Source organism: Musa acuminata, chromosome BXJ2-2 (assembly GCF_036884655.1).
Source record: "Musa acuminata AAA Group cultivar baxijiao chromosome BXJ2-2, Cavendish_Baxijiao_AAA, whole genome shotgun sequence".
Lineage (NCBI taxonomy): Eukaryota > Viridiplantae > Streptophyta > Magnoliopsida > Zingiberales > Musaceae > Musa > Musa acuminata.
The window spans coordinates 18915634-18938882 of record NC_088339.1 but is presented as its reverse complement, the minus strand read 5'-3'; the positions used below and the strand labels follow the sequence as shown (position 1 = coordinate 18938882).

Sequence of the window (23249 nt, the reverse complement as noted above, 5' to 3'; positions counted from 1 at the left end):
TTTTGGATGAATATGTGAACATTAGTATTTGAAGGAAAACAATACGCTATTATATCTAAAATGATGTAAAGATCATAATGTCAAGAGAAATACATAAGTGATGTGCTATCAAAATTTATAAGAAATACAGAACTTCTAACGGATGGATACGCCAAAAATGATATTTTCAACTCACCCGACGGCTGCGACGCCCACCACACACACCCGCTTATGGATTTGGTAGCCATTCGGGCCACGGTGGGACAAGCAGACGGACGACAAGCGATATGACATTTGCCCCACTTAAAACCATGACCTGAAGGTTACCCACGTCAGAACAGATGATCATTAAAGCCGGACGACAAGCGTCTAACACCAGAACAGATGAATCAGCCAATTAACCATGCCAAAAATGAAAAAAGATGATCATTAAAACAAAATTATGAACATGACGAGTGGAAGAATCTATTGAGGATGTTAAAAGAGTCAAAAAGACAAGACGATTATGATTTTGATGTTAAAAGAAGAAAACAAAAAGATGCCGGGGAATACAACATTACTGATTTCCACTAAATACTTTTCCAAGCCATAAAAAGCAAAAAAGTCTGGCAAAACTAGTTTAATTGATGTCATCCATGCTTGACATGGACCACCACAAGCTCATCCCTCTTAGTTCAGCTTATCAATGAGCTCATTGATGTGATCTTCACGGTTGCCTGCATCGCCACCCTCCTTGTAGAGCTTTTTCTTCATCTGTAATCTGCGTTCTGGGCATTTAAGCTTGAATGGCCACAGGAAGCTGGTAACCTCCTTGAAATGTGATCCCACTGTGGCGATCTCATGCACGACATCTTCAAGACAGATGATACCATACTTCCCAAGTGCCTATTTCACACACAACAAATATTAACAAGTGTATAAACTTCTGGTTCGGTAACAAATACCAAGAAGACGAGAAGGAAGTGACAAAACAAAGAAGCAGATAATGAAAGCAGAAGAGTTGTCTTGCATTCAAGTCTCACAATGAGAATGTCGGCTCGGTGACCTGGTGCAGGCTTCTGCTAGATTTCCCATAATTTATTGACAATTGATATGCTGGTAAGTTAAGATGGAAGGTCTTAGCCTATCAAACTGGAGATAAAAAATCATGGACTGGAGACCCTACAAGTCAATTAATGCTGCTGCATGGTCAGATATTTTGACTACACAACAAAATTGGCTGCTGAGCTGTGGCTGGCTGGAAATTTGCTGTAGTGTAGTCGAGGTCACCACCAGAAGTTTATCTCCAGAAATTAATCGAGGTCCTAAAAGTTGTATCATTTATATGCCTGGAATGAAGCAGTAATCAAGTGTCGATATGCACAAAAGCCCAGGCATTAAGACAAAAGACAGAAAAAAAAAAAAAAGTGGCACTAAGCCATGACCACCATGCTATGTCCATCTTAGAAGAAAGAACTCCCTAAGATAACAGAATAACTGAAGATCAAGAGTCTTTATACACAAAAGGATCAGTAGGGTATAGAAGTGCAAAAAGATATCTCCCATTCACTAAAGAGTCATGTGCAGCTTTCTGAATGTTAATAACCAGATCAAGCTTAGGTTTCCACTGGAATATCTATCCTAAGTATTTCCAAGAGCTTCATTTTATTGCATAACTTTCTTTACTTCAAGGATATGCAGAGAAGTTACTATGACAGGTACACCTCCAGAAAGAAAACACTGCAAACTACCATGTAGCAACACATTTTATCATGTCTGAAACAAACCAAAGAAAATGAAGTAAAAAACTGTCCATGTGCGATGCTAAAGACATGAACATTCTCAATGTGAACTAAGAAATAAATTTGCACATGAAACTACTAAGTATCTCATACAATGACAGAAATTTGCACTTTAGTTGCTCAAATATGACAGAAAATCTAAAGTAGTATTAGCAATATCTTGACCACCATCATACCTGCTCAATGACGTTGTTGTCAGTAAGAGGAGTCCTCTCCTTTTCTATATTTCCACAGCCCTTCTTGTAAACAAGCTCCCTCACACTTTTCAAAGTAGGATAACTATAAAGTTGAAACCAAACAAATTAGAAGAAAAAAGAACAGTTTAGGTTAGAATTAAGTTTTGCATAATTACCCATAAGTAATGAACGGTTCTACAGTCAGAAGCATTCTCAAATTTGCTTCATTGGCTTTCAGAAATACACCACTTAAGATATGTCTCAACCGCAACTTATTTAAGATTTGTCTTGTCCGGGGATGCATATCCCTTGATCTGAATTCAAGGTAACATTTGAGCAGATAAAAAAACATCCAAGAAGGTTAAACATGAAGTTCAAGAACAGAAAAAAGCAGGATCACATGATATCTAACTCACCCATGGATGCGAATAACAAAAAGTAACTTACACTTTATGGCATCATTGGAAGATTTCCGTAGCTTTAGCCTCTGCTTCATGCGAACAAAGTCCAGCTCCTACGTATTTATGGTCTCATTAGGTCCAAAATTGAGAACTGACCCTTCTTATATATAAGGCAGTTAGATTAACTACAGAACTTATCTACAAACAGATATTAATTGAACTGCATGAAAATCCAGAGTGCTGGAAGGCACATATCTAACTGACTTCACTACATCACAAAGTATAAGCCACAGCAACCAAGGTCAAGAGATACCCATGAGAACATGGTAGATATCTGCCACCAAGGAATAACACAGCAAGTCACACCCCTTTCATCAGAATTCGGGACTAAATACATATCCATATTTTGCAATTTACACACAAATCCAAACTTTTGTGAATTTCTTTATCTGCCCACAAACTCAAACATAACACACTAGCATCAAATTTTCCTCAAGAAAATAGAGAGCACAATAGTTTTTCCAGTGAAAGCAAGAGACTGAGACAAACATAAAATATTTGAACAGAAGGCATCACAAACAGAACTACCTTATATGTACTATCTACATCTCCAATTCCCATGAGTTTGCTTTTCACTATGTCAAGTTTATTTTAGATTATTCCAAGTCTTAGTTAGAACACACGGTCATTTTTTGGTCATCTCAACAAAGTCTCAGTTGTAATGTTGATCAATGTTTAACAGGTCACTTGGGTCAGGATTTTGGTTGAGTTCGAGTTGTCTCAGGTGCTTAAGGAGTTTACCAATTTTAGACAAAGTAGCAACCTATTGGAGTTACTTTTAAGAGGTCAGGTGGCCTGCTCAAGACCCTGTTCAGCTATGACTAGAGAACCAATACATGACTAGAGAACCAACCTAATGGTTGGTTCATATCCCTCATCATAAAAGTTTGTGTTCAGCTGGAAATTTTGATTACTTAAGACTAGTGACACATTGTAAAAGAAACAGATTTCTTCTTTAATTTTGTAACAGAAAGAAATTCAAAATTAAAGAAAGTCTAGGATTGGCTCAGTGCATGATGCTATCACCGATGTGGAGACTAGAGAATGTCAACATATGCAGTCTGACTGTTGCAAGTATGGAAAATATTTCTGTGACTTGAACCTTTGTTACCCATGTCAAGAGGAGCGACCTATTGCATGCAAGGGTTATCATACAACATAAATAGGGAAAAAATGAATGATCTGAAATGATACTTCAACATTGGCATAAACCAATTCATTTCATATGATATACCTTCTCATATCTTAAGAAATGAGGAGCCATTTAAATTTATATCTCATTTGAATAAATTTGGTTAGTTTAGGGATACTTTACAATGTCATGAGTTGCCACATGACAACATCTCTCTACTTTAGTGTTCTAGATTATCCAAGAAGAATAAAAAAAGTCAACACAAAATGATGGAAGAAATTGATCATCAGAAGTCAATCAATCAGATAAATCATAAAAAAGAATGGTTATTCTTCAAATCACATCTGAAATTCCATCTTTCTCAAAAAACAACCATGAGAAAGAGTATATGATTGATTCACTTTGATGGATTTGTAATCTTTCCTCGTTTTTTGTATGTGTTCTTTACTTGAGAAATATAAAAAAAGTGAAAGTGCTCGTAACTAAGGACAATAGAATGATTGAATAAACCGCCATTCTTTTACCACATTATATGTAATTAATGTGAGGTATGAGACCTTCATCGTGTTTTTCCTTAAACTAGAGTGAGTTTCTTTTTTTTTATCTGAATTAGTATCAATTCCTGACTCTCACTGTCTCTCTTGCTCTATTCCCAAATTTAAATATATACATATCGTTTCTTTGCTCGTCATGTGCTTGACCTACATCAAGAATATGCTCCTACTTTGAAATTTTAATTGTTAAACGTGGGATCATGTGCATTGTTTAAATTGCATCAAATGAGAATCCATTAGCAGGATTAACTAAAGATCCCCTATGTTAGCACATTCTAATAGATGATGAAGCATCTAAACCAACATTTCCACATGCCAAAAGAACAAATTGGAACATACCATCATTTGACTTGAAATTCATGTTGAACAATGCAATAAAGTTCACTACTGAATCGTAATTTCCTGTGGGTAATTGCAAGATATATACAGCATTTGATGTCTAAAGGCATGATTGAGTGCAGCAGATGCAATTTATGTGTATGGGCTAGGGTTAAGCCAAACCAATATTGGTTAGGTACACAATTCAATTAAGTCTAGCTCCCATCTAAACGTAAATTAAGGGTAAGCGTACTGGAAATGTGTAAAAGGAGTATGGCTTCTACTCAATCTAAATTACAATCCAATTTTGGCATTCTTACATGGCCATGTACCATCATTTTAGCCCTTTTGACTGCCTTTTAGAGAACAGCTGAAACAGATTCTCAATTTCTAAATGATGATAAGTTGCAGCAAAAGTAATATTGGAGAAAAGTTTGTCCTTTTTAAAAGTTCTGATCCTATATTCATCGAATAACTTCTTTCCAAACTCAGCCAATGACAATTTGGCCCACCCAGCCCAATGTTTCTGCATTGGACAAACCTAAGCTGATTTGATTTGTTGGCATAACAATGCCTCAATACATCACCTCGCCTTTCCTCCTGTTTGATGCTGCTGCTCCTCTCTCTCTCTCTCTCTCTCTCTCTCTCTCTCTCTCTCTCTCTGTGCTTCAACTATGTATATGACATCATAAAGAATACAAGATAATGGATTAGAACAAGCCAGTTCCTGCTAGCTTAAAAATTTTTAGCACTTGAGGATGGTGAAATATTTTATGGGCCATTGTCCTGAAGATCATAGAGGTAGGTAATCCAACAGAGTTTTGTTAATTTGCAGTTAGGCAGTTTTAACATTTCAGAAAAGGAATTATGTCATGCATATAAGAAGAGTCCACGATAATAGAGCAGTTCTTAAATGAGACAATCAAGTTGGTAAACTAAAACTGACAAGACAAAGATGTAAAACCATTGTAGTTTAGCTTTCCAAGTACGAAGACTTACTTTGTCACGATATTCTTTGACAAACTCTTCAGGCCTTTTAATGGCAGGCTTCAAGCTTTCTTTACTTTTCTTTCGCTCTGCTAATCGCTCCCTTTTCTTGATAACCCATTCCTCATTGTTTTTTCTTTTCTTCAACACTGTCTCTTGGACATAGTTAAGGGGCTGCGGCTCGTCGTCAGCCATGACAGCCTATCCTGAGAACAACTCCCCCTGTGCATTTGACGTTGCAACATGTCAAGCAAACCAAGGAAGAGAACACTATAAGCACCACTATGGATTACAAAAAGCGGAATATTAAGTGAAAACCCAAAAGAAGGGAATGAAGTGAACCTAAATACTGTTACATAAATAAAGACAAAGCCCCACCAACGAATTCAGAGATCGCCGGAGACACTAAAGCAAATAAATCCATGAGTGGTTTTGAAGAAAAAGCGCACATATTTAAGCAAGCACAGGCGGATGATAACGGACTACCACAAAAGAAAAAAAAAGAACCACATACAACTGGAAGAATTACTAAAGAAGAAACCAATGAAACGAAGAAACAACTATCTAAAGCTAAAAATTACAGGTTCTTACGAGAGCAACAAAGGAAATCTAACAAAAACTAGAGATTGAGAAGCCTCGATTCGTTTGAAAACGGGGCTGATACTTCGCACGAGTAAATGTAAAGGATACAAAGGAACAAGAATCTCAAACCAAAAACATACCGAATATTACAGGAAGAAGAGAGGAAATCAAACAAATGCTATAGATTGAGGAGCTTCGATACGTCTGAAAACGAGATTGATCAATATCAGGAGGAAGGAGAAGGACGATTACCTTTGTTGGTGTTTCACCACTCTACTGACGAGAGAGGAGGCGAAGGGAGGCCGAGCGAAGGAAAGAGAGGTTAGGGTTTTGCTTCACGTTTTATACCCCATAACGATACCGGTATTGTTACTGCTCCGAAGGAACTCGGTGGCGGTTCAGACCGTCCGGTTCGAGTTAAGTCGAACCCGACCGCAAGAAAGGCTGGTTTGACCTGATTATATCTGGACCGGGGTTTTTTCATTTATTCGCACACACACACATAAATATATATATATATATATATATATATATATATATATATATATATATATAGTCAGAAAAATTATGTGTATTTTATATTGTTGTTTGTATTATACTTTATGTATAAACTAGTAATTTAAAACCATTGATTAACTTGAGTTTTATGGATTTTTATTTTTATTTTTATTTTTCGTTCCTATGCACTAGACGCTAATTGTGGGACTCTTAAGTCACACAAATAATTAACTAACCATCAAGATGTCTTTTCAAAATTTATAAAATATTCTTAAATTTAGAAACCTATTTGTAGTTAATAGATTTCTTTTCTTTAATTGTTCAACGAGCTAATATGCCATAAGAATGTAATTTCTTATCAAGCATCTTATATAGATTGATAATACTATAAAATCATCTAGGCATAATTAGATTACATAACTTTTTTAATATTTAATTTATTATGTGCTATTTTTAAAATTATTTTCACAAAAAATATGTTTAGTGATCGTAGTGATTGATCATTTAAAAGAGATGATCAGATTATATGACCCTATCTAATTAAGTATAATTTATTATAGATTTGATTGAATTCTGATGATGGTTATTGGTCAATACAAATGAAGTTACATAAAATTTATTAGGAGATGATATTAATGAAAGGAACTCTTATAATTATTTATTTTATACTCTCTGCTCTATCTATAAATAGACAAGACCTCTTATGGACCAAACATAAAAACATTAGACCATAAGATGTTATACATGATAGTTATTGATAAATTATAGTTTTTCTCTTATTTTCCTTTGTAATTAATTCATTGGTGTTATGAAAGAGAGAAAAATGTAAGTCTAGTTTTTCTTACAAATCGACATCATTTTAATTTTCAAATCCAAAGATAATGTTGTTGTAGATCAAATAAAGATATTTCCATATGACATTAAAAGTACGTATCATAAATATGATTGATTGTTATTTAATCTCAATCCTAACATTAAAATTTTTTCGCATAATAGTACTATATTACAAGGATTGTCATACCGACCCGTACCGCCCGGTACAAGCGGTACGTACCGGTCCGATGGTATACCGGTACGCGGACCGTCCGTTACCGGGCGGAACGAATAATAATTATATATATATATATATATATATATATATATATGTATATTAATATATATATATTAAATATATATATTAATAATTTAAATAAAATCGAGGCGATGTCGCGTCGCCTCGGCGATGTCACCGAGGCGACACGACGTCGCCTTTCTCGGCGACGTCGCTATATATATATATATATAAAATAAACGTCGCCGAGGCGATGCGACGTCGGCCAATAAAAAAATAAAAATAAATAAATATAATATATATATACATATATCGCTCGGTATACCGCTCGGTATACCGCTCGGTATACCGAGCGGTATACCGTTCCGTACCGTACCGAGAGATCGTCGAAACTTCGATACGATACGAAATTTCAGACCTTGCTATATTATATTATAATTTTTTATATTTACAATCAGTACAATCACATTTCATTGGATTAGATTGCTATCACAAAGAATTTTTCTCAAGTAGATTGTGACATAATATAAATCCTTTTCTCTTTTCTTGTTTTGCTCCATGTGGAGATGTTGTTGAGGATTTCTTGTCTATGTGACTTCTATTTCCACTAAAATTATATTACATTTAATGCTTTGAATTGATCTATCACCCAAACCAAAAGGAACTTCCATAGCCAGGTGTAAAATGATTTGAATGGTAGAGGTCTATGATGGTCATGGATTGGATTAAGTGAAGAGATGGAGGATTGGAGGTGAAGAACAGAGTTGAACCAACCTTTGTGTCACTTTCTCTTCAGGATTCAATGATGGCAGCTGGTAAAGATGAAGTAAACAATGACTATGCTCTAGAATATGTTGATGATGCACTCTTGTTCTTCTTCCAATTTGTTTGAGTGACAAAACCCTTTAATCTAATGTGCTATCAGGTGTAGTTCTAATTTAATGTAGCTTTAAGCTGAATATATTATTTGATTAAACATAGAGAAGATCAGGAGTTTTGTGTAACAATTGGGTGCCTCTTAGATTAAAAGAATTTTTTATATAATTATTGTAAATAAAGTCAAGAATCTTAGGTGTTAGATGGCTAAAAAATAGCATATAAAAAAATTTGCATAATTGAGATATGACTAGCAAAATAAGTAATAATAATATATGTTTATGAATGATTAGGTGTGGTTTCAATAAGAAATAATCATTGAATGATGTGAACATACATTAAAGAATAAATGGTTAAGTGAGACATCATGATTAATTATTGTGATATGAGGAGAAATAGAGCAAAATCTGATGCAGTAATGCTATGCTTCAATGATGGAATGATGAGAACGCGCTTTTGTTTACTCATGTCGAGTGATTCAGATGGCTCTGAAATATATCAATCCAAACCTTGTGGTTTTCAGTGAACATTTAATGCATCCATGATCCACCAGCTTGAGCTGAAACCAACATTTTAGTAGATTAGGAATGCAGCAATCACCAAACATCTGAAGGAAAACAATGGATATTGGTAGTCCTGTATATCCAATAACAACATTGACATTAAATGTATCTGAAGTAGAAGGCACAATCTTAAATAACATATTAGAAGATAATGCTGAAGTACAAGGCGGCTAGGAAGTTCTTTGTGAAAACAACCAATTGCGAGAGAGAGAGAGAGAGAGAGAGAGAGAGAGAGCTATGTAAAGATTAATCAAAAGTGCAGAGGGAATCGAGAGACTTCCTCGATAATTGGGAACGACAATTTTGACCACTGCCCATAAGACACCAGATTTCTTTTGCTCTAAAGACTAGTATGGGCATTTGCAATTGGCTATTGCAGATGGTTTTATCAAATGCCAGTGGCATCTTTCAAGACTTCAGAAACAAACTGTTGCTACTGCCTGAGCTGCCAACAGCACTAGGAATATCTTGAACTAGAAGCCTCACACTTTGGGATTCTAATGACTCCAGCATTTCAATGCACTCTTGCAGATCAGAGTCGGTCACCAACATGACCCACTCTTCTTCGTCATCTTTGTACTTGAGCTGGAATGTCCCAATTGACAAGTTGAATCGCTTTCCTATTTCCTCAAACAATTGATTGCAACCCATGAACGGATAGAACTTGAACCGCACCAAATCCTCTTTATATGTAGCCTTCACACAAATGGCAGAGCCACCATTAACCGGCAACTTACTGGTCTCAACAGGCATCAAATCAGTTTCTACACTCTTTTTGGCAGTTTGTTCACTTGATGAGCTACCACTGGATGAGACTGGCCTGTTGGAACAAGGATTTCTATATCCGAAGCTACTATTATCTTTTGCGTTCTGATCACATGCACCAGTTTCTGTCTGCATCTCTTCCATTGCTAGTTTTGAGAATAGGCACCTTGACACCATGTGACACTCAAGACTCTCTGAATGTATATCACCTTTGATAGAACCATCTCGATGACATCTCGCTTCAGCAAGATCGGACACTCCTCCAACCAAAGTATGCTTATATTCATTGTAGCGATCAAGTGAAGCAACATGGGCTTTCTCTTGTTCACCACGAAGAAATTTCAGTTGACCTGAACTCTCCATATGCTGGCTATCACCAATCAAGCATTTCGCCACTTCTGATGTCCCTTCAAACTGCTTGTTTTCAAATCTTTTAATGGAATACATGGGCAATACTCCCTGACCTGCTGATGCTGAAGATATTTCTATTTCTGGTGAGGAGACTTCTGTAACAAGACTCCCGGTGGTGGGATCATACCTTAACTTTTCCAGTATTCCTGGTGCAGAATTTATCACACTCTGGATCTTCTGCACTGAATGATTGACTTTCTTTATCTTACGAGATGGCCACCTTGAAATTCCATTCTCCCTGCATATCCTTTTCAGTGTTGTTGGACAAACTGCATGGAATGATTATCCTTTTTAGTGTTGTTGGACAAAATGCATGAAATGATTAATAAGTATCAAGTATCAAGTCTACTACGACGAGTGCTACATAAGATAATAGTAATGTGTTCGAGTTGCCACTGAATCTATGAAGGTTGGCAATATAGATAGTGATTTTCTCAGATAAATAATGTGGAAGGGGGTCTATAATTGTTTTCAACTTTTGACCATCTTCATTCAAAATGTTTTCATGAAATATCATATGATCTCTATGTTAGTTTCTTTTATGGGCAAAAGCCTCATCAGTCCAATGATGAAATCATTAGCTAATTATTTCTGATGTTATGATTATTTCTTTATGATTCAAGTACTTCAACACAATGGTAGAACAAGAAACAGGTCATCAAAGAAATGAAACACACCACCAATGCTTTTTGCAGCATCCTTTAGTGTTCCAGAATAGTATTGCTGAAGATCACTCAAGCTAACATTCTTTTGCAGTTTCCTGCTTGATTTCCTTGGCTGCCTTTTTGAACCACAATTTATCTGCATCATAGAACTAAAATGGTGTAAGCACACTATTCCAGTATTTTTAACTTTCAAAAACTGTCATTTATATCTTAACCGATGAATGATTAACTAAATCTTCGCCATGCATTTCCTAGCTGGAAGTTTATATAGTTCCTAGATAAATCAACAACTTCAGCATCAAATCAAAGTAGAGCTTAAATGGGAGAATCCAATGAGCTACCAAGAGTCAACAAGTCATTCTATAGTACATAAAATAAATAATTTAGCAACTAAGTCAAGTAGTTTTACGTTTTAAGCCAATCAGTTGCATTTCTGGTTGTTAGTCAAAAGACAAAGTCAGAACAACAGGCTGTACTCTGATCTCTAAGAACTTATTCTTGTTACCTATTACATGAGATATTGGAAGCCTCTAAGTAGCAACAAAGGCTGCCTCACAAATGGTAAACGTTATCTATGCCAATAATATATTAAACATACTATCAATACCACATCCCAAACACACCGCTACAACAATTCCATAGTTACCAATATGCCTTTCTAGTAACAACATAAGGTTGATATTCAATTTTCTCAACATGTGGAATACAATTGGCATGTGGCCAGCCCATGAGGATAACACAAGTGAAAATTACATTATGGACGCATTCTAAGTGAATGAAACAGCAAAAGGGGTAAATCCAACAAAGCACAATAAAGTTAGAAAAATTAACTTGTAAACAGAAAAAAAGATTATCAAGAAAAGAAAAAGAACAAGGCAACGTGCTCCGTAACATGCAAACATTCACAAAGTATGTTATGTTTGCTAATCGATATCAATCTTATTCCAAATGCTTTTGTAATGGTTGCCATTTTCATCTAGGAGTATCAGTAGGTGAAGTATATTTTGGTTACTAATTGACCATGATTGATTCATGCCAATCTTTATCTCAAATACTTTAGTGATTTCCATTTTCTTCTAGGAGCATCAATAGGTGTAATGCAAGTTAAGAGGCTCTCCTGCATCACCAAATGCAGTCACATGTAGAAGTCAAAAAAATGTAAAGAGTGATTAGCGCCAAGTTTGGTGAAGTCCAACAGAGAAAATAATGAGGTGGTTGCATCTTATCTGACCACAAATAACTAGAAGGAAGGTCTGATATCTCTTAAAGAGCAGTGTTATCAAAAGATTCATCTTTGTAGCCCCAATTTGATGACAACACTTGATCAAAGAAACAAGATGGATAACTCCATGAACTTTTGTAAGAGCTTAACACTCAAAGTAAATTGTGGTTATTGCCTTATTGGAATGTTGGTACTCATGGACCGAACATTTTACCTCTTTACCAACATTAACAATAAAAAGCGAATCAAAAGCATGAAACAAGTTCAGCTATTCAATATGTTTCTGTTGTCAATTCTTCGGGCTGGAAGTGAGAACCCATTTGTGTTGGTAAATGTTTGTGCATAACATAAGGTTTTCAAAGTGTAAAGCGATGACAATAACAAATATAACCTGACCAAGATGACAACCCTCTCTTTGGTTATCAGGCCCCATATTTTGGACATCAGAGAGTGAGCTGGCAGAATTTTGTTCACCATGTCTTGCTTGACTATTTTTCTCAGAGGAATTTGTTGAACTGAGATCTATTCCTGATCTATCTATCCTGATTCCAGAGGCATCATAGCCAGCTACGTCAGCGTCTGAAATGGTTCTCAAGCTTCTACAGATCCTCTGCAATGTAACTGAGAGGTTGTTTAACAAAAGCTGTTGTTCATCACTACCTCTGCAATTGACTGGAAGAAAGAACTCTAGTATGTAATCATCATTTCCAGTGTAAGTACTCCTCAGCCTGATTGCAACAGCAGCATGCAGCCCAAACTTGCGGGCATGATGTGCGAGTGGATAATGGTGGACATCAAATGCTTTTATGTCAGAAAAGAAAATAGGTTGATATGATAGAATTGCTTTTCCTACAATACCCTGCTCTTTTTGAAGGTAGTTCTCTGAACAAGCATGTAAAAAGCCCAGCATTCGTTGATCATTGACATAACAAGCTGACTCGCGGATACAGAGCATGGTTTCCTTCTTTAAAATAAAACTTTCCTCCTTATTACCATTTTTTGTATTTTCATCCATAACCTGATCAAAATAGCTAAAAGGTATCCATGTAAGTGCCAAAGGCAACATGTGTGCATGACAGACAGCTCTCAAGACATTTAAAATTTCTGTGAAGGCAGACTCCTGACTAGTTTGAAGAGACTGCAAATTCACATTATGGAATACTTAGTAACAGCACCATCAATCGTAAAGCAGTGAACCCAACACAAAAATAGCAAATGATGACAAAGATGTTACCAAGACCTGTTGTGTAGGATGTGCTTTGATGGTCTTCAGATTCACAGCCTGCAGATTAACAATAAGTAGAACTTTTACCTGTGAACATCATCGACTCAAAGTATGTGATATATTATAAGATTTTGACTTATAAACCTACAAATGCAGTCATATTTTTGTGGGAAATAATTCCTCAACAATCTATACTTCTATTGCACAATGTGTGAAGCAGTGTGATCCTCAAACTTAATTTCAGGATTCTTCAGTATGAGCACTCAGAAACTAGGACATTTGAGTATACTACAAGGCATTCCTTGACACTTTGATTCAATGAATCATGATGCTATAGACAAGAAGACAGAAAGCAGATCTTTTGAGACTGTTCAGTAAGATGCTAAAATTGGTCCATAGAAGTGAACTCATATCATGATTGGCAGATCTTTTGAGACCATGCATTCAAGTATTGAGGACACATGAAGAAAGCACTAGATATGAGGATATATCAACCATTACTGACCTGCAAGGCATTGCAAACACTGGCAACTTCTATGTCAAAATCGGGCTTCTCCTTCTTTGTGACAAGCTCAAGGACTGCACAACATGAATGCTCATTGGGACAAAAAATTGGCAATGCAAGGGTTCCTTGGACTTTATAGTTGAGTGCATGATCCACTCGCAAGTACTCTAGCCGATTATAGTATAAAATGTTTGATGTCCACTCTGGCATCTTAGATATGAATACACGACCAGGAAGCCCAAGGACTGACCCAGGTGCTTCTCTTACAGAGAAAGTGAACAGCCTTGAGGCTTCCCGATATCCTGCAAGAACTTGGTCAAGTAGATAGGGCTGATAAGAGGTGCTTAGTACATATTCATTGCCTTGTTTGAGAGGCAACCATGCTTGGGCAAGTATACCACCTCCAGCAGATTCCTTAAACAAGGACAGCGCCTTCAGTAACTTTTCAGCAAGAGAAGCACCTACAGTTGGTCTAGGGATCACATTCTCAGTCTCATCAGCCTCAGGGACATCACATGGAGGGAAAGAGCTGCTGGATGCAATTTTTCCAGTCATGTCAACGTGCAGAGGATCTGAGATAACCTGGGACTGCAAAATATTCCTTTGGGCTGCTGAATTGCCTCCAATGCTAGAATGAACACCGACCATGCTATTTGAAGCTTTGCTCATTCCAACTGCCACTTCCATGGTTTGTGGTTGAGAATTTGACCGACTGGAGTAACTGAATTGCACAAATAACTGATCAGCGATTGAAGGGTTGCACAACTCAGTAAAAGTATCAATATTCATCAAGGCCGAGTGGCCAATGAGATCGTCTGACTCTGGACTCTTGTCTCCACCCTGCAATGGTGTAAATCCATCCATGTTGGTTCAACCAGGCTGTCTGTCAATGTTTCAAAATCTCCTTGTAATCTAAAAGTGCATCTTGAGATCGAATCTCTAACCACACGGTCCAGTCCCTTGAGCCACAAATACCATCCTCCAAATGTCTATATGAGATCAGCTTGAATAGCAAAGATCCATTCTCTCCTGCTCATTTGACCGGCAAAGATCCAAACTTTCAACCGAGTTTCAAACAACAAAGACCAAGAATGACCCATAAAACCTGAATCAAACCTTAGAACATTAGATACCAATTAGCACACCTGGAGCTTGGTTGACCCCTGGGACATCGAAACAAACCCGAATTTTCAGATAATTCCCTGCTTCAAGATCGCAGGCCTCCAGGCTGAAAAGATGAGGATCGAGCCTCATCGGTCGTACAAGTCCTGTGACTTCACAAACTCCACGGATTGGCACAGAAAGCAATGGATGGACTCGAGATTCCCAGGGACGGATACTAAATCGAATAACCTAGGTTGGAGATTCCTCTCCGAAACTTTTGGCCCCCAAGGGAGCTCAAGGGACGCGTTACACAGGGCCCTTACGTCATAAAGCAAAGGGGCCCCTTGCACGAATTTGCTCGAGTGTGGCTTTTCTTGAACCGAAATGAAGCGGACAGGGGAAGCGGCAACTCGGCAACGCATTCTGGAGTTTGGCCAAGGATTAGGCATCAAATTACGGCGTACAACCTCATACCAGAACTACGGTGACCATCTGCCATTGGCCCTGATGGCGTGGCCGACGACCGACCGCAAGCCATGGAGCGCCCGGCGCCAACGCGGCTGCTTGGGGACCGTCCGTCCGAATCGTAAGCAGGCATCTGCGATGCTGTCGCAGCTGAATAAAGGCGAAGACTGGGTGGAGGCCCATCGGCCGCCGACGGAGGGAAGGGGAGGCAGAAGCGGGAGGCCGCGTGCCGGCGAAGACCGTCGAACCGCTGAGGAAAAAAGATCAATGGTACCTCCTCACTCTCGACGACTCCACCGCCGTCGATCTCGGTGGCGGTGCCATCGCAGGCGAGAGTAGGGCGGCCTGATCGGAAGGGCCGGCGAATCTGTTCCGCACCGCCGATTTTGCACGAATTGCAAAGCAGGCAAGCGCGGGACCAAGTTTTGGGGATTTCATGGTATACGTGTCGATGTCTTATTGCGCACGAACGCCTTCTATATTACTTTGTAGCAGCTGGCAAGCCGCTACGCTGAGACACAGGGACGAGGACCCGTTACACGTACAACGTTTCTGTCACAATAGTTGTAACGGATCCGACTCGGTCGTCTCACATGAAGACCGTTGACCTCTTTTTTCTCATCTAATAAGAATTAAACGGTGGCGAACACGTCGATATTACACGTGTTACCTTCCCATTAGCTTGTAAGAGGTTCGTACAGCCTTAAACCATTTGGAACGCCAACGAGTACAGTTTACAAATAATAGGTAATAATAGGCACATCTCGTGGCGTACCCAATCTAATACCCGTTAGCTTATAGGTGCGATACCACACTCCCGTTTATGTTTTCCGAAGGTGGTGTTCGACGGCAGTAAAGCTTTGATGTCATTTGGAGGTCTGCGACACGGAGACTTGGAAATTCCCGCACTCGGTCAGTTGGTCAGCACTTCTGCTTCAAGATCACGAAAATGACCATTCAGATTCTAGAAATCACAGGAATGCCACTTACCGAGATATATTTTTTTCAAATCATTTTCTTTAATAACACGAAAGCGATATGTAAGGAGGAAAAATATAACGTGTAGAAAAATTAAGTCACATTCAAATCCGAATTCTGGTTTAATTATCTTTTTTTTTTTTAATAGTTTTAAGGGTTTATTTATTATGTTTTTCTATATTTTTGGTTTTATTGGGGAGGGGTATAGCTGCAATTTGAGTACTTCGACAGGGACTTTTATCAGAGACCTCCTTCTATAATTAGCACTCATGGCTCCGCTAGTTTCACGGCGGCGGCCGGCTATGGCGCAACCACCGTTCTTAGCTCATAATCTACTCCCAAAGTTTAAGCTGCTGCTGCTCTCCTTCGCACTCTTTCTTCAGCTCTCCGCGTCGGAGATCTTCTTTGAGGAGCGATTTGACGGTATACGCGTCTTCCCATGTTCCCCCTTTTCCCCCTTTTCTCGAGTTGTTCTTCTTTGGTGTAGAGATTGATCTTTTCATTTCTGCGGAATATAAAAGATACATTTTCTTTGAGTTGCCTCTTCTGAAATCACGTAGTTTGTTGCCCCTTTTTCGTTTCTAAACCTGGGATCGATGAGTTTTGAGTTAGGAAGGGGCCACAGGAGAACCAGAACAGTATCAATAGTAGAAAACTAGCATCTTTTTTCTGTTTTTGGTAGCTCAACTATGCTGTTTATGTCAAATGATAAGACATCGGATGCCTGCTAGTAGAGCGGATCGTTGGTTTTGATCTGATCAGAGTTCTAGAGAAGTCCAAATCTTGAGAATGTTGATAAAAAATTTGGAAGAGTTGGTGGATTGGTATGTTATAGCTCTGAAATTTCTAAATCATATGTGCATTCCAAGATTGTACAAATACTTTTGAGAAGACATATGAAAGCTGTTATATTACTTGAGCTGTGGCTTCTACAACTTGTTGTTTCATGCTTCTGTCTCTGAGTGAGCTTATGTGCTGAGGCTTCGAATGATCTAGAAGTTTATCTTTTTTGGTTTCTTGCAACCCTAAACGTTTTTGACTTTTCTTAACCTTTGATTAATAATTCACAAATATTATATCGTTTCTTTGTGTTTGACTAACTTTGATATATGCAATTTTTTTGTATATTTCTGAAAAGATGATTGGGAGAGCCGTTGGGTAAAATCAGATTGGAAAAGGAGTGAAGGAAAAGCTGGTTACTTTAAACATACATCAGGGAAATGGCCGGGCGATCCAGATGACAAAGGTCTGAATAATAACTTATTTCTAGCTTCACAAGTAGAGTTCTAATGTAAGTCTAATTGCTTTTGAAAGAAAAGACAGTTATTGCTTCATATTTGGTAAACCTTGTTAACTGCATGAGATATCATGTTCAGTAGCTTTCATTACTGAAATGTTAATCCAAATGCACTTTCATTGTTTATGTGACAACACTGACCTATTCAGGAATACAAACACACACGGATGCCAGGCATTTTGCAATATCGGCAAAATTTCCAGAATTTAGTAACAAGAACAGGACACTAGTGGTCCAATATTCTATTAGGTTTGAGCAGGACATCGAGTGTGGTGGCGGTTACATCAAACTTCTTTCTGGATATGTCAATCAGAAGAAATTTGGTGGTGATACTCCATACAGGTATGGTATTGTTTTTCATCAACAAATTTATTTGTTGACTTATCTTGTTATACAAATATAGATAACCTTAATCCAACAAAAAGTAGACCTTTCTACCATTGTCAAGAATTTTCTGGAGGACTCATAACTGGACTTTTGCAGTACTTTTCTTTGATTGATTGGCTGTGGTAATAACAAACACATTGCTTTGTATAAGAATGGGATGGTGGGATATGATTTCTTCTAGTTCAGGAACTTCTATATCAGGAATCTATTAGGAAATGTCTTTTGACAACTAACTTGCAGCAACATGTTGTGTCATACATGCAAACTAGTTGACACTGCATCATGGTACAGCAATTCTTGGGGTGGTATTTATCGGTCCTACTGATGACCATGTTTGTAGAATCCAGTTTCATGCACTTGTTTAAAGATTGCAAAAGCAAATCTGTTTTGGTTAAAACCAACTGATTCTGACAATTTGTCATCTAATTAGCAAATCTTGGTCTGTGATTCTTCTAAACTTCCTGATTACTTGACACTTCTCGAAGAGAGTCTAAGTCTGTGGCAGGGGCAGGACAATATGTTAGTACTGGCATGAATATCATCCTGTCATGTAGCGTATTAGTTCAGCAAGGAACTGATATAGGTTTGCCATTGGTAGGGGGACTCCTTGGTTTTGGCAACTCTATGGCTTTACATTGGCAGATAATACAGGATGAATTAGTATGTATTTCTCAGATGATTTTTATTGATAACTTGGTTTTAGTCCTATTGGGTCACATGGTTATTCATGTTAGGCCCATTCATTGTAACTTATTCAGCCACTAGACTACTAGATTTGTGAGATAATATTGTCTGTAGACCTAATATTATCATCATGTCTATAGATCTACATTAGTTACCTCATGGCCACAGATATATCAGACTCTGGGTCCCCCATGACAAGGGCATATACTTGAGTAGGTGAGTTTGTGACATCCTATGCCCCGACTCTCAGAGATACTGAAGGATGGACCAATGTACATGATTTAAGGGTTAATAACATCATGATTTATAATACCATATGGACTGATACTTGATGGCATATATTGGTGACCAAGAACTGGTGGTGGATCGTACAACTTGGTACCTCTCAGTATATCACTTGTTTTTTAATTACCTTTTAGTGATTCTGTGCGGTACACCTCGGTGTACCATTCAGTAGAAATACCGGAACAACACATTATGGACATTGGTACCTGATTGGAACTCAAATACTAGCCTATTATTAATAACTTGGGCTATGGTATTTTGGATCTTGTTGTTATGTTCATGCAACATAAATCATATGTTGGTGATCTGTCAAAATTTTGATAAAGTTCATACCTAATGGGGAAGGTTAATATCAGCCTAATCTCCTTGGTCATTTTCTATGCAAACTCTTTTTCTTTGCATTTATTATGATTTTTACTCATGTAGGAATGAGGACTCCTGTAGGTTTGTATTAATGCCTTGTGGTAATGAAATTTTCCTTGCATCAAGATGAGATTTACTTTTTTTTGCCCAACCTTGCTCTTAAATTCACTAAAATATTATAGCTTGTTCCTCGGTGATATTTCTTGGGATGACATTTGCTGGTTAAAGTAGTCACTTGGAAATATAATCTGCCTAATAATCTTTTGCCTTTTTTATGCAGTTTAATGTTTGGGCCTGACTTATGTGGCACACAAACGAAGAAGCTCCATCTGATCCTTTCCTACCAGGGACAGAATTATCCTATCAAAAAGGATCTACAATGCGAGACTGACAAGCTAGCACATGTATACACATTTATTCTTAGGCCCGATGCCTCTTATAGTCTTCTCATTGACAACCGAGAAAGAGAATCTGGGAGCATGTATACCGACTGGGATATACTTCCACCTCGAAAGATTAAAGATACCAATGCTAAAAAGGTTGGACCTTGATCAACGATCATGATAAAAGAAACTTGTAATTTGATTCTCTCCATTGGAAATCTTCTAAGACGTGCTCTTCACTGTTTCAGCCCAAAGATTGGGACGACAGGGAATACATTGAAGATCCTGATGATGTTAAACCAGAGGTTTGCCACATCCTGCATAGTAACACTCTTTGAGTGTATGTGAGTTTCTAACTTTTTTCTGCATGTTTCAGGGATATGATTCAATTCCAAAGGAAATTCCTGATCCAAAGGCGAAAAAGGTATGCCTCTGGAAGTTTGGAACTCCTGTTATAATGCACAAGTTGCACTCTTGGAATCATCATGTTCTTCATGCATTGATTGTGATATATCAGGAGATTGTAGCTTAATTGGTGACATGTTTTTCTGGCCAAAGTATTTGTTTGCTTTTCGTTATGGGGTTCAATTATCTTGACTCTTTTGTTATCAGCCTGACACATGGGATGATGATGACGATGGACTATGGAAACCACCAAAGATACCAAATCCAGCTTACAAGGGACCATGGAAACGCAAGGTTTGTTATTTCAGAAGAATTTGTGATTTTAGTGTCATGTAGACTGCACAAATACTGTTCTTCATCCTTTATTGTGAGTTTACAGAAGATCAAGAACCCCAACTACAAAGGAAAATGGAAGACCCCATGGATTGATAATCCTGGTAAGATAAGCATCATATCAAATTACCAACTTATTCATAGTCCAATGGAGAAACACAGTTTTAGAGTAGTAGTATACTAGTATGTTCTATCTTCTTGATATTGTGAATAATTTGAAAGTGGTACTACTGGACAAAGATTGTCTTAATCGCATGAAATATAATTTCTTTAACATTTAATTGACTACAACCAACCATGGATGGTCTAAGCCTTTCAAAATTTGAAGGTAAATATTTTTTGACGGCAAAAGAGTAAAATGTCTAAACATTTCCATTTATATCTTCTTGCAGTATTGTGAACTGTAAGGAAACATTAATTTGTCTAATTTTTTTCTTGGGTTCAATTTCATGTTTTTTGGGTTGTAAGAGCAATATAAAAAACTTCAACCGCTACTTCTACATTCTCTACATTGCAAAAATATCTGTATAATGCTTTGGAAATCCCAATGAAGTAATTGAACATTTCTCAAAGCCTCAGAAGCTATATTTCGAGTTATAGATTCTCCAACTGCACCATAAAGTTCTAAAAGAGAATAAACAAGTTCAGTTTCTAGAAATCCACTAGAAATTTTTTAATGTTTTGTTGTACCAGATATCTTTTGAGTGCCAAGAATTAAACATTTAGTCAATTTTTTCTCTTTGTTTCATTCATCTTTCTCTTCTCTTCACTCTTCAAAATAATTAAATTAAATTCTTTTTGAAGATCATCTCAGTAAATTAAATTCTTTTGGAAAATATTTTAATTTTATATGGCTAGACTAATCCTTTACCTTTTATCAGAGTTTGAAGATGACCCTGATCTCTATGTGCTGAAGCCTTTGCAATACGTTGGTATTGAAGTTTGGCAGGTAATGTTGCATGCTTGGAATTACTTTTGATGAAGTTTATGTTTGATTGATCACCTTCATCTATATATATGTGGCTTCTGCTTGATGTGAAGTTGAATGATGCATAACTTGCAAGGCAAAATGACAATGCAGGTAAAGGCTGGTTCAGTCTATGACAACATCCTGATATGTGATGATCCAGATTATGCAAAAGAGGTTGTCCAGGAGACTGTTCTTAAGAATAGAGAGGTGCATTTGCTTTTTTTCTGGTTCATAGTTGATAACTTTCAATGTACTTCATCTACTGAATACAATTGGTGTTTTTTTCCACTGTCAGGTCGAGAAGGAGGCCTTTGAGGAAGCAGAGAAAGTAAGGAAAGCTAAAGAAGAAGAGGTGTGACATTTCTTCTCTTCTGAATACATTCTCGTCACTATAAATGCCTTCTCCATTAAACAAATCAACAATGATAGTGACTAGCCATGGTGTCCTATCTATGGGGTGGCTATATGGATCTTTTCTGACCTATGGCTGCTCTATTTGAAACTTCTCCATTAAATGCCCCAGGGTGGCTACATGGATCCTTTTTCTTTTATTCCTTTTTTCCGAGATTGAGCTCTGTTTAGGGCTTCATTAAATGCTTACTCCGCTAACACGCTAACGATTCATTATGTTATTGTTTTTTGTACAGGAAGCTCAAAGGGCAAGAGAGGAAGGTGAGCGTAGAAGAAGAGAGCGGGGACATGATCGACGTTCCCGTGACAGGGAGAGATACAGGGATAGATACAAAAAAGTATGTCCATATTTCCTCTTTTTTCTGATTAACACAGAATTCATTAGAACATTCATAATGGAGATTGATCAGTTTATTCCTTTTACCCCATGTTGCCTTGCTGAGATTTGTTATCCGAGTTAAATACCTTTCTAGTTTGTAGCTCAATTAAAATGATTTCCTAACTAGAAACATCTTGTGTGCAGCGCCATCATAGGGATTACCTAGATGATGATTACCATGTAAGTACTGAGCTCCTTCTGTCATTACTTTCATACTTACTAGCGCTATCTTGATGATTCACCTAATAATACTGCACTGTCTTAATTGCAGGATGAACTATAAAACCTAGCATGAATTCATGTCAAGGAGTTGACTGAGCATTGACTTCTGGCATTGTTTCTGGGCAGAGGGGAATGCTTCAAATGATGATGAATGTTCTCTATATAAAACTTTGTTGGCAGTTTTCTACTCAAATAACTTATTGTCCGTGAAAGTGATGGGAGTTAATTTGGACCTATGTTTACGTCATTTTATCTATGTCAGATCGATGTCAATGTTATGAATGGCAAACACTGAGTTCATCAACTACATACTTGTTATATTGTCTGTGTTAATTTGGACCAATAGCCTTCCCAGTGGGCCGACTCGAACTCACGTGACAGTCACATGCCATCATCAAGGGCTCAAGGCAACCGTTGAACGTTCCACGATCATGCGCGAATCTCGAAGGAATCCCCTCTCCCTCGCCGGCCAGGTCTCGGATTCTCATAGGTATGGGGAGCTGTTTCCTGTCTCTCGACATGGCGGGATCGAAGCAGCCTATTGAGTACTGGGCCAGCCCAATCCACTGACTCAAACCCACGTGACCACGCCGTCATCAGTGTCTAGAGGCGGCCGTTAGATCTTCCGTTCGACGATCATGCATGAATTCTGCTGCTCTCGCTCATCAAATGCCAGGTGTCGAACTGCCTTACGAGTAGGAGGCTGTTTCCTGTCTCCCGAACCAAATGAGGTTGTGGGCCAGCCCAATCCACGGACTCGAACGCACGTGACCATCACACGCCGTCATCACGGTCTCAAGATGGCCGTCGGATCTTTCGTTTCGCGGTCGCG

General features: G+C 37.9%; 3 protein-coding genes across 6 annotated transcripts; 1 reads left to right on the top strand and 2 right to left on the bottom strand.

Annotated features, from left to right (window-relative positions):
* Nucleotides 1-392: 392 nt before the first annotated feature.
* LOC135586283 (large ribosomal subunit protein uL30x-like) lies at nucleotides 393-6366 on the bottom strand. Of its 2 annotated transcripts, XM_065095048.1 has the most exons (6): nucleotides 6223-6366; nucleotides 5401-5594; nucleotides 2353-2450; nucleotides 2113-2250; nucleotides 1937-2039; nucleotides 393-864 (listed from the first exon to the last, which is right to left on the bottom strand). In XM_065095048.1, exons 2-6 carry the CDS (start codon nucleotides 5581-5583, stop codon nucleotides 649-651), a joined length of 738 nt encoding a protein of 245 aa, XP_064951120.1. In that variant the 5' UTR covers nucleotides 5584-5594; nucleotides 6223-6366; the 3' UTR covers nucleotides 393-648. The 2 variants fall into 2 exon arrangements, with proteins under 2 accessions (XP_064951120.1, XP_064951119.1); XM_065095047.1 differs by lacking the exon at nucleotides 6223-6366 and having other exon boundaries at nucleotides 5401-5971.
* Nucleotides 6367-9008: 2642 nt separating this feature from the next.
* LOC135605213 (protein NLP2-like) lies at nucleotides 9009-15681 on the bottom strand. Of its 3 annotated transcripts, XM_065095019.1 has the most exons (6): nucleotides 14897-15681; nucleotides 13752-14780; nucleotides 13262-13333; nucleotides 12413-13159; nucleotides 10812-10935; nucleotides 9009-10403 (listed from the first exon to the last, which is right to left on the bottom strand). In XM_065095019.1, the coding sequence occupies exons 2-6, from the start codon at nucleotides 14613-14615 to the stop codon at nucleotides 9367-9369; spliced, it is 2844 nt and encodes a 947-aa protein (XP_064951091.1). In that variant the 5' UTR covers nucleotides 14616-14780; nucleotides 14897-15681; the 3' UTR covers nucleotides 9009-9366. The 3 variants fall into 3 exon arrangements, with proteins under 3 accessions (XP_064951091.1, XP_064951089.1, XP_064951092.1); XM_065095017.1 differs by having other exon boundaries at nucleotides 13752-15681; XM_065095020.1 differs by having other exon boundaries at nucleotides 13262-13303; nucleotides 13752-15681.
* An 881-nt stretch (nucleotides 15682-16562) lies between these two features.
* Nucleotides 16563-22721, top strand: LOC135582123 (calreticulin-3-like). Its single transcript, XM_065095021.1, has 14 exons — nucleotides 16563-16721; nucleotides 17437-17544; nucleotides 17745-17937; nucleotides 19595-19853; nucleotides 19946-20002; nucleotides 20074-20121; nucleotides 20310-20396; nucleotides 20482-20539; nucleotides 21317-21384; nucleotides 21517-21612; nucleotides 21701-21757; nucleotides 22053-22154; nucleotides 22340-22375; nucleotides 22467-22721. The coding sequence occupies exons 1-14, from the start codon at nucleotides 16568-16570 to the stop codon at nucleotides 22476-22478; spliced, it is 1335 nt and encodes a 444-aa protein (XP_064951093.1). The 5' UTR covers nucleotides 16563-16567; the 3' UTR covers nucleotides 22479-22721.
* Nucleotides 22722-23249: the final 528 nt, after the last annotated feature.

Bases quoted from the DNA above. Each gene is read 5' to 3' on its own strand.
- LOC135586283 (XM_065095048.1), bottom strand. From the start codon at position 5,583: ATGGCTGACGACGAGCCGCAGCCCCTTAACTATGTCCAAGAGACAGTG. The intron at 2,451-5,400 runs GTAAGTCTTCGT...ATAAATACGTAG, and splicing joins TCAAAGAATATCGTGACAAA to GAGCTGGACTTTGTTCGCAT. The intron at 865-1,936 runs GTATGATGGTGG...TGTGTGAAATAG, and splicing joins ACAACAACGTCATTGAGCAG to GCACTTGGGAAGTATGGTAT.
- LOC135605213 (XM_065095017.1), bottom strand. From the start codon at position 14,615: ATGGATGGATTTACACCATTGCAGGGTGGAGACAAGAGTCCAGAGTCA. The intron at 13,334-13,751 runs GTCAGTAATGGT...TGATGTTCACAG, and splicing joins GTGTTTGCAATGCCTTGCAG to GTAAAAGTTCTACTTATTGT. The intron at 10,404-10,811 runs GTGTGTTTCATT...CATTCCATGCAG, and splicing joins TGCTGCAAAAAGCATTGGTG to TTTGTCCAACAACACTGAAA.
- LOC135582123 (XM_065095021.1), top strand. From the start codon at position 16,568: ATGGCTCCGCTAGTTTCACGGCGGCGGCCGGCTATGGCGCAACCACCG. The intron at 17,545-17,744 runs GTCTGAATAATA...TGACCTATTCAG, and splicing joins GGGCGATCCAGATGACAAAG to GAATACAAACACACACGGAT. The intron at 21,758-22,052 runs GTGTGACATTTC...TTTTTTGTACAG, and splicing joins GGAAAGCTAAAGAAGAAGAG to GAAGCTCAAAGGGCAAGAGA.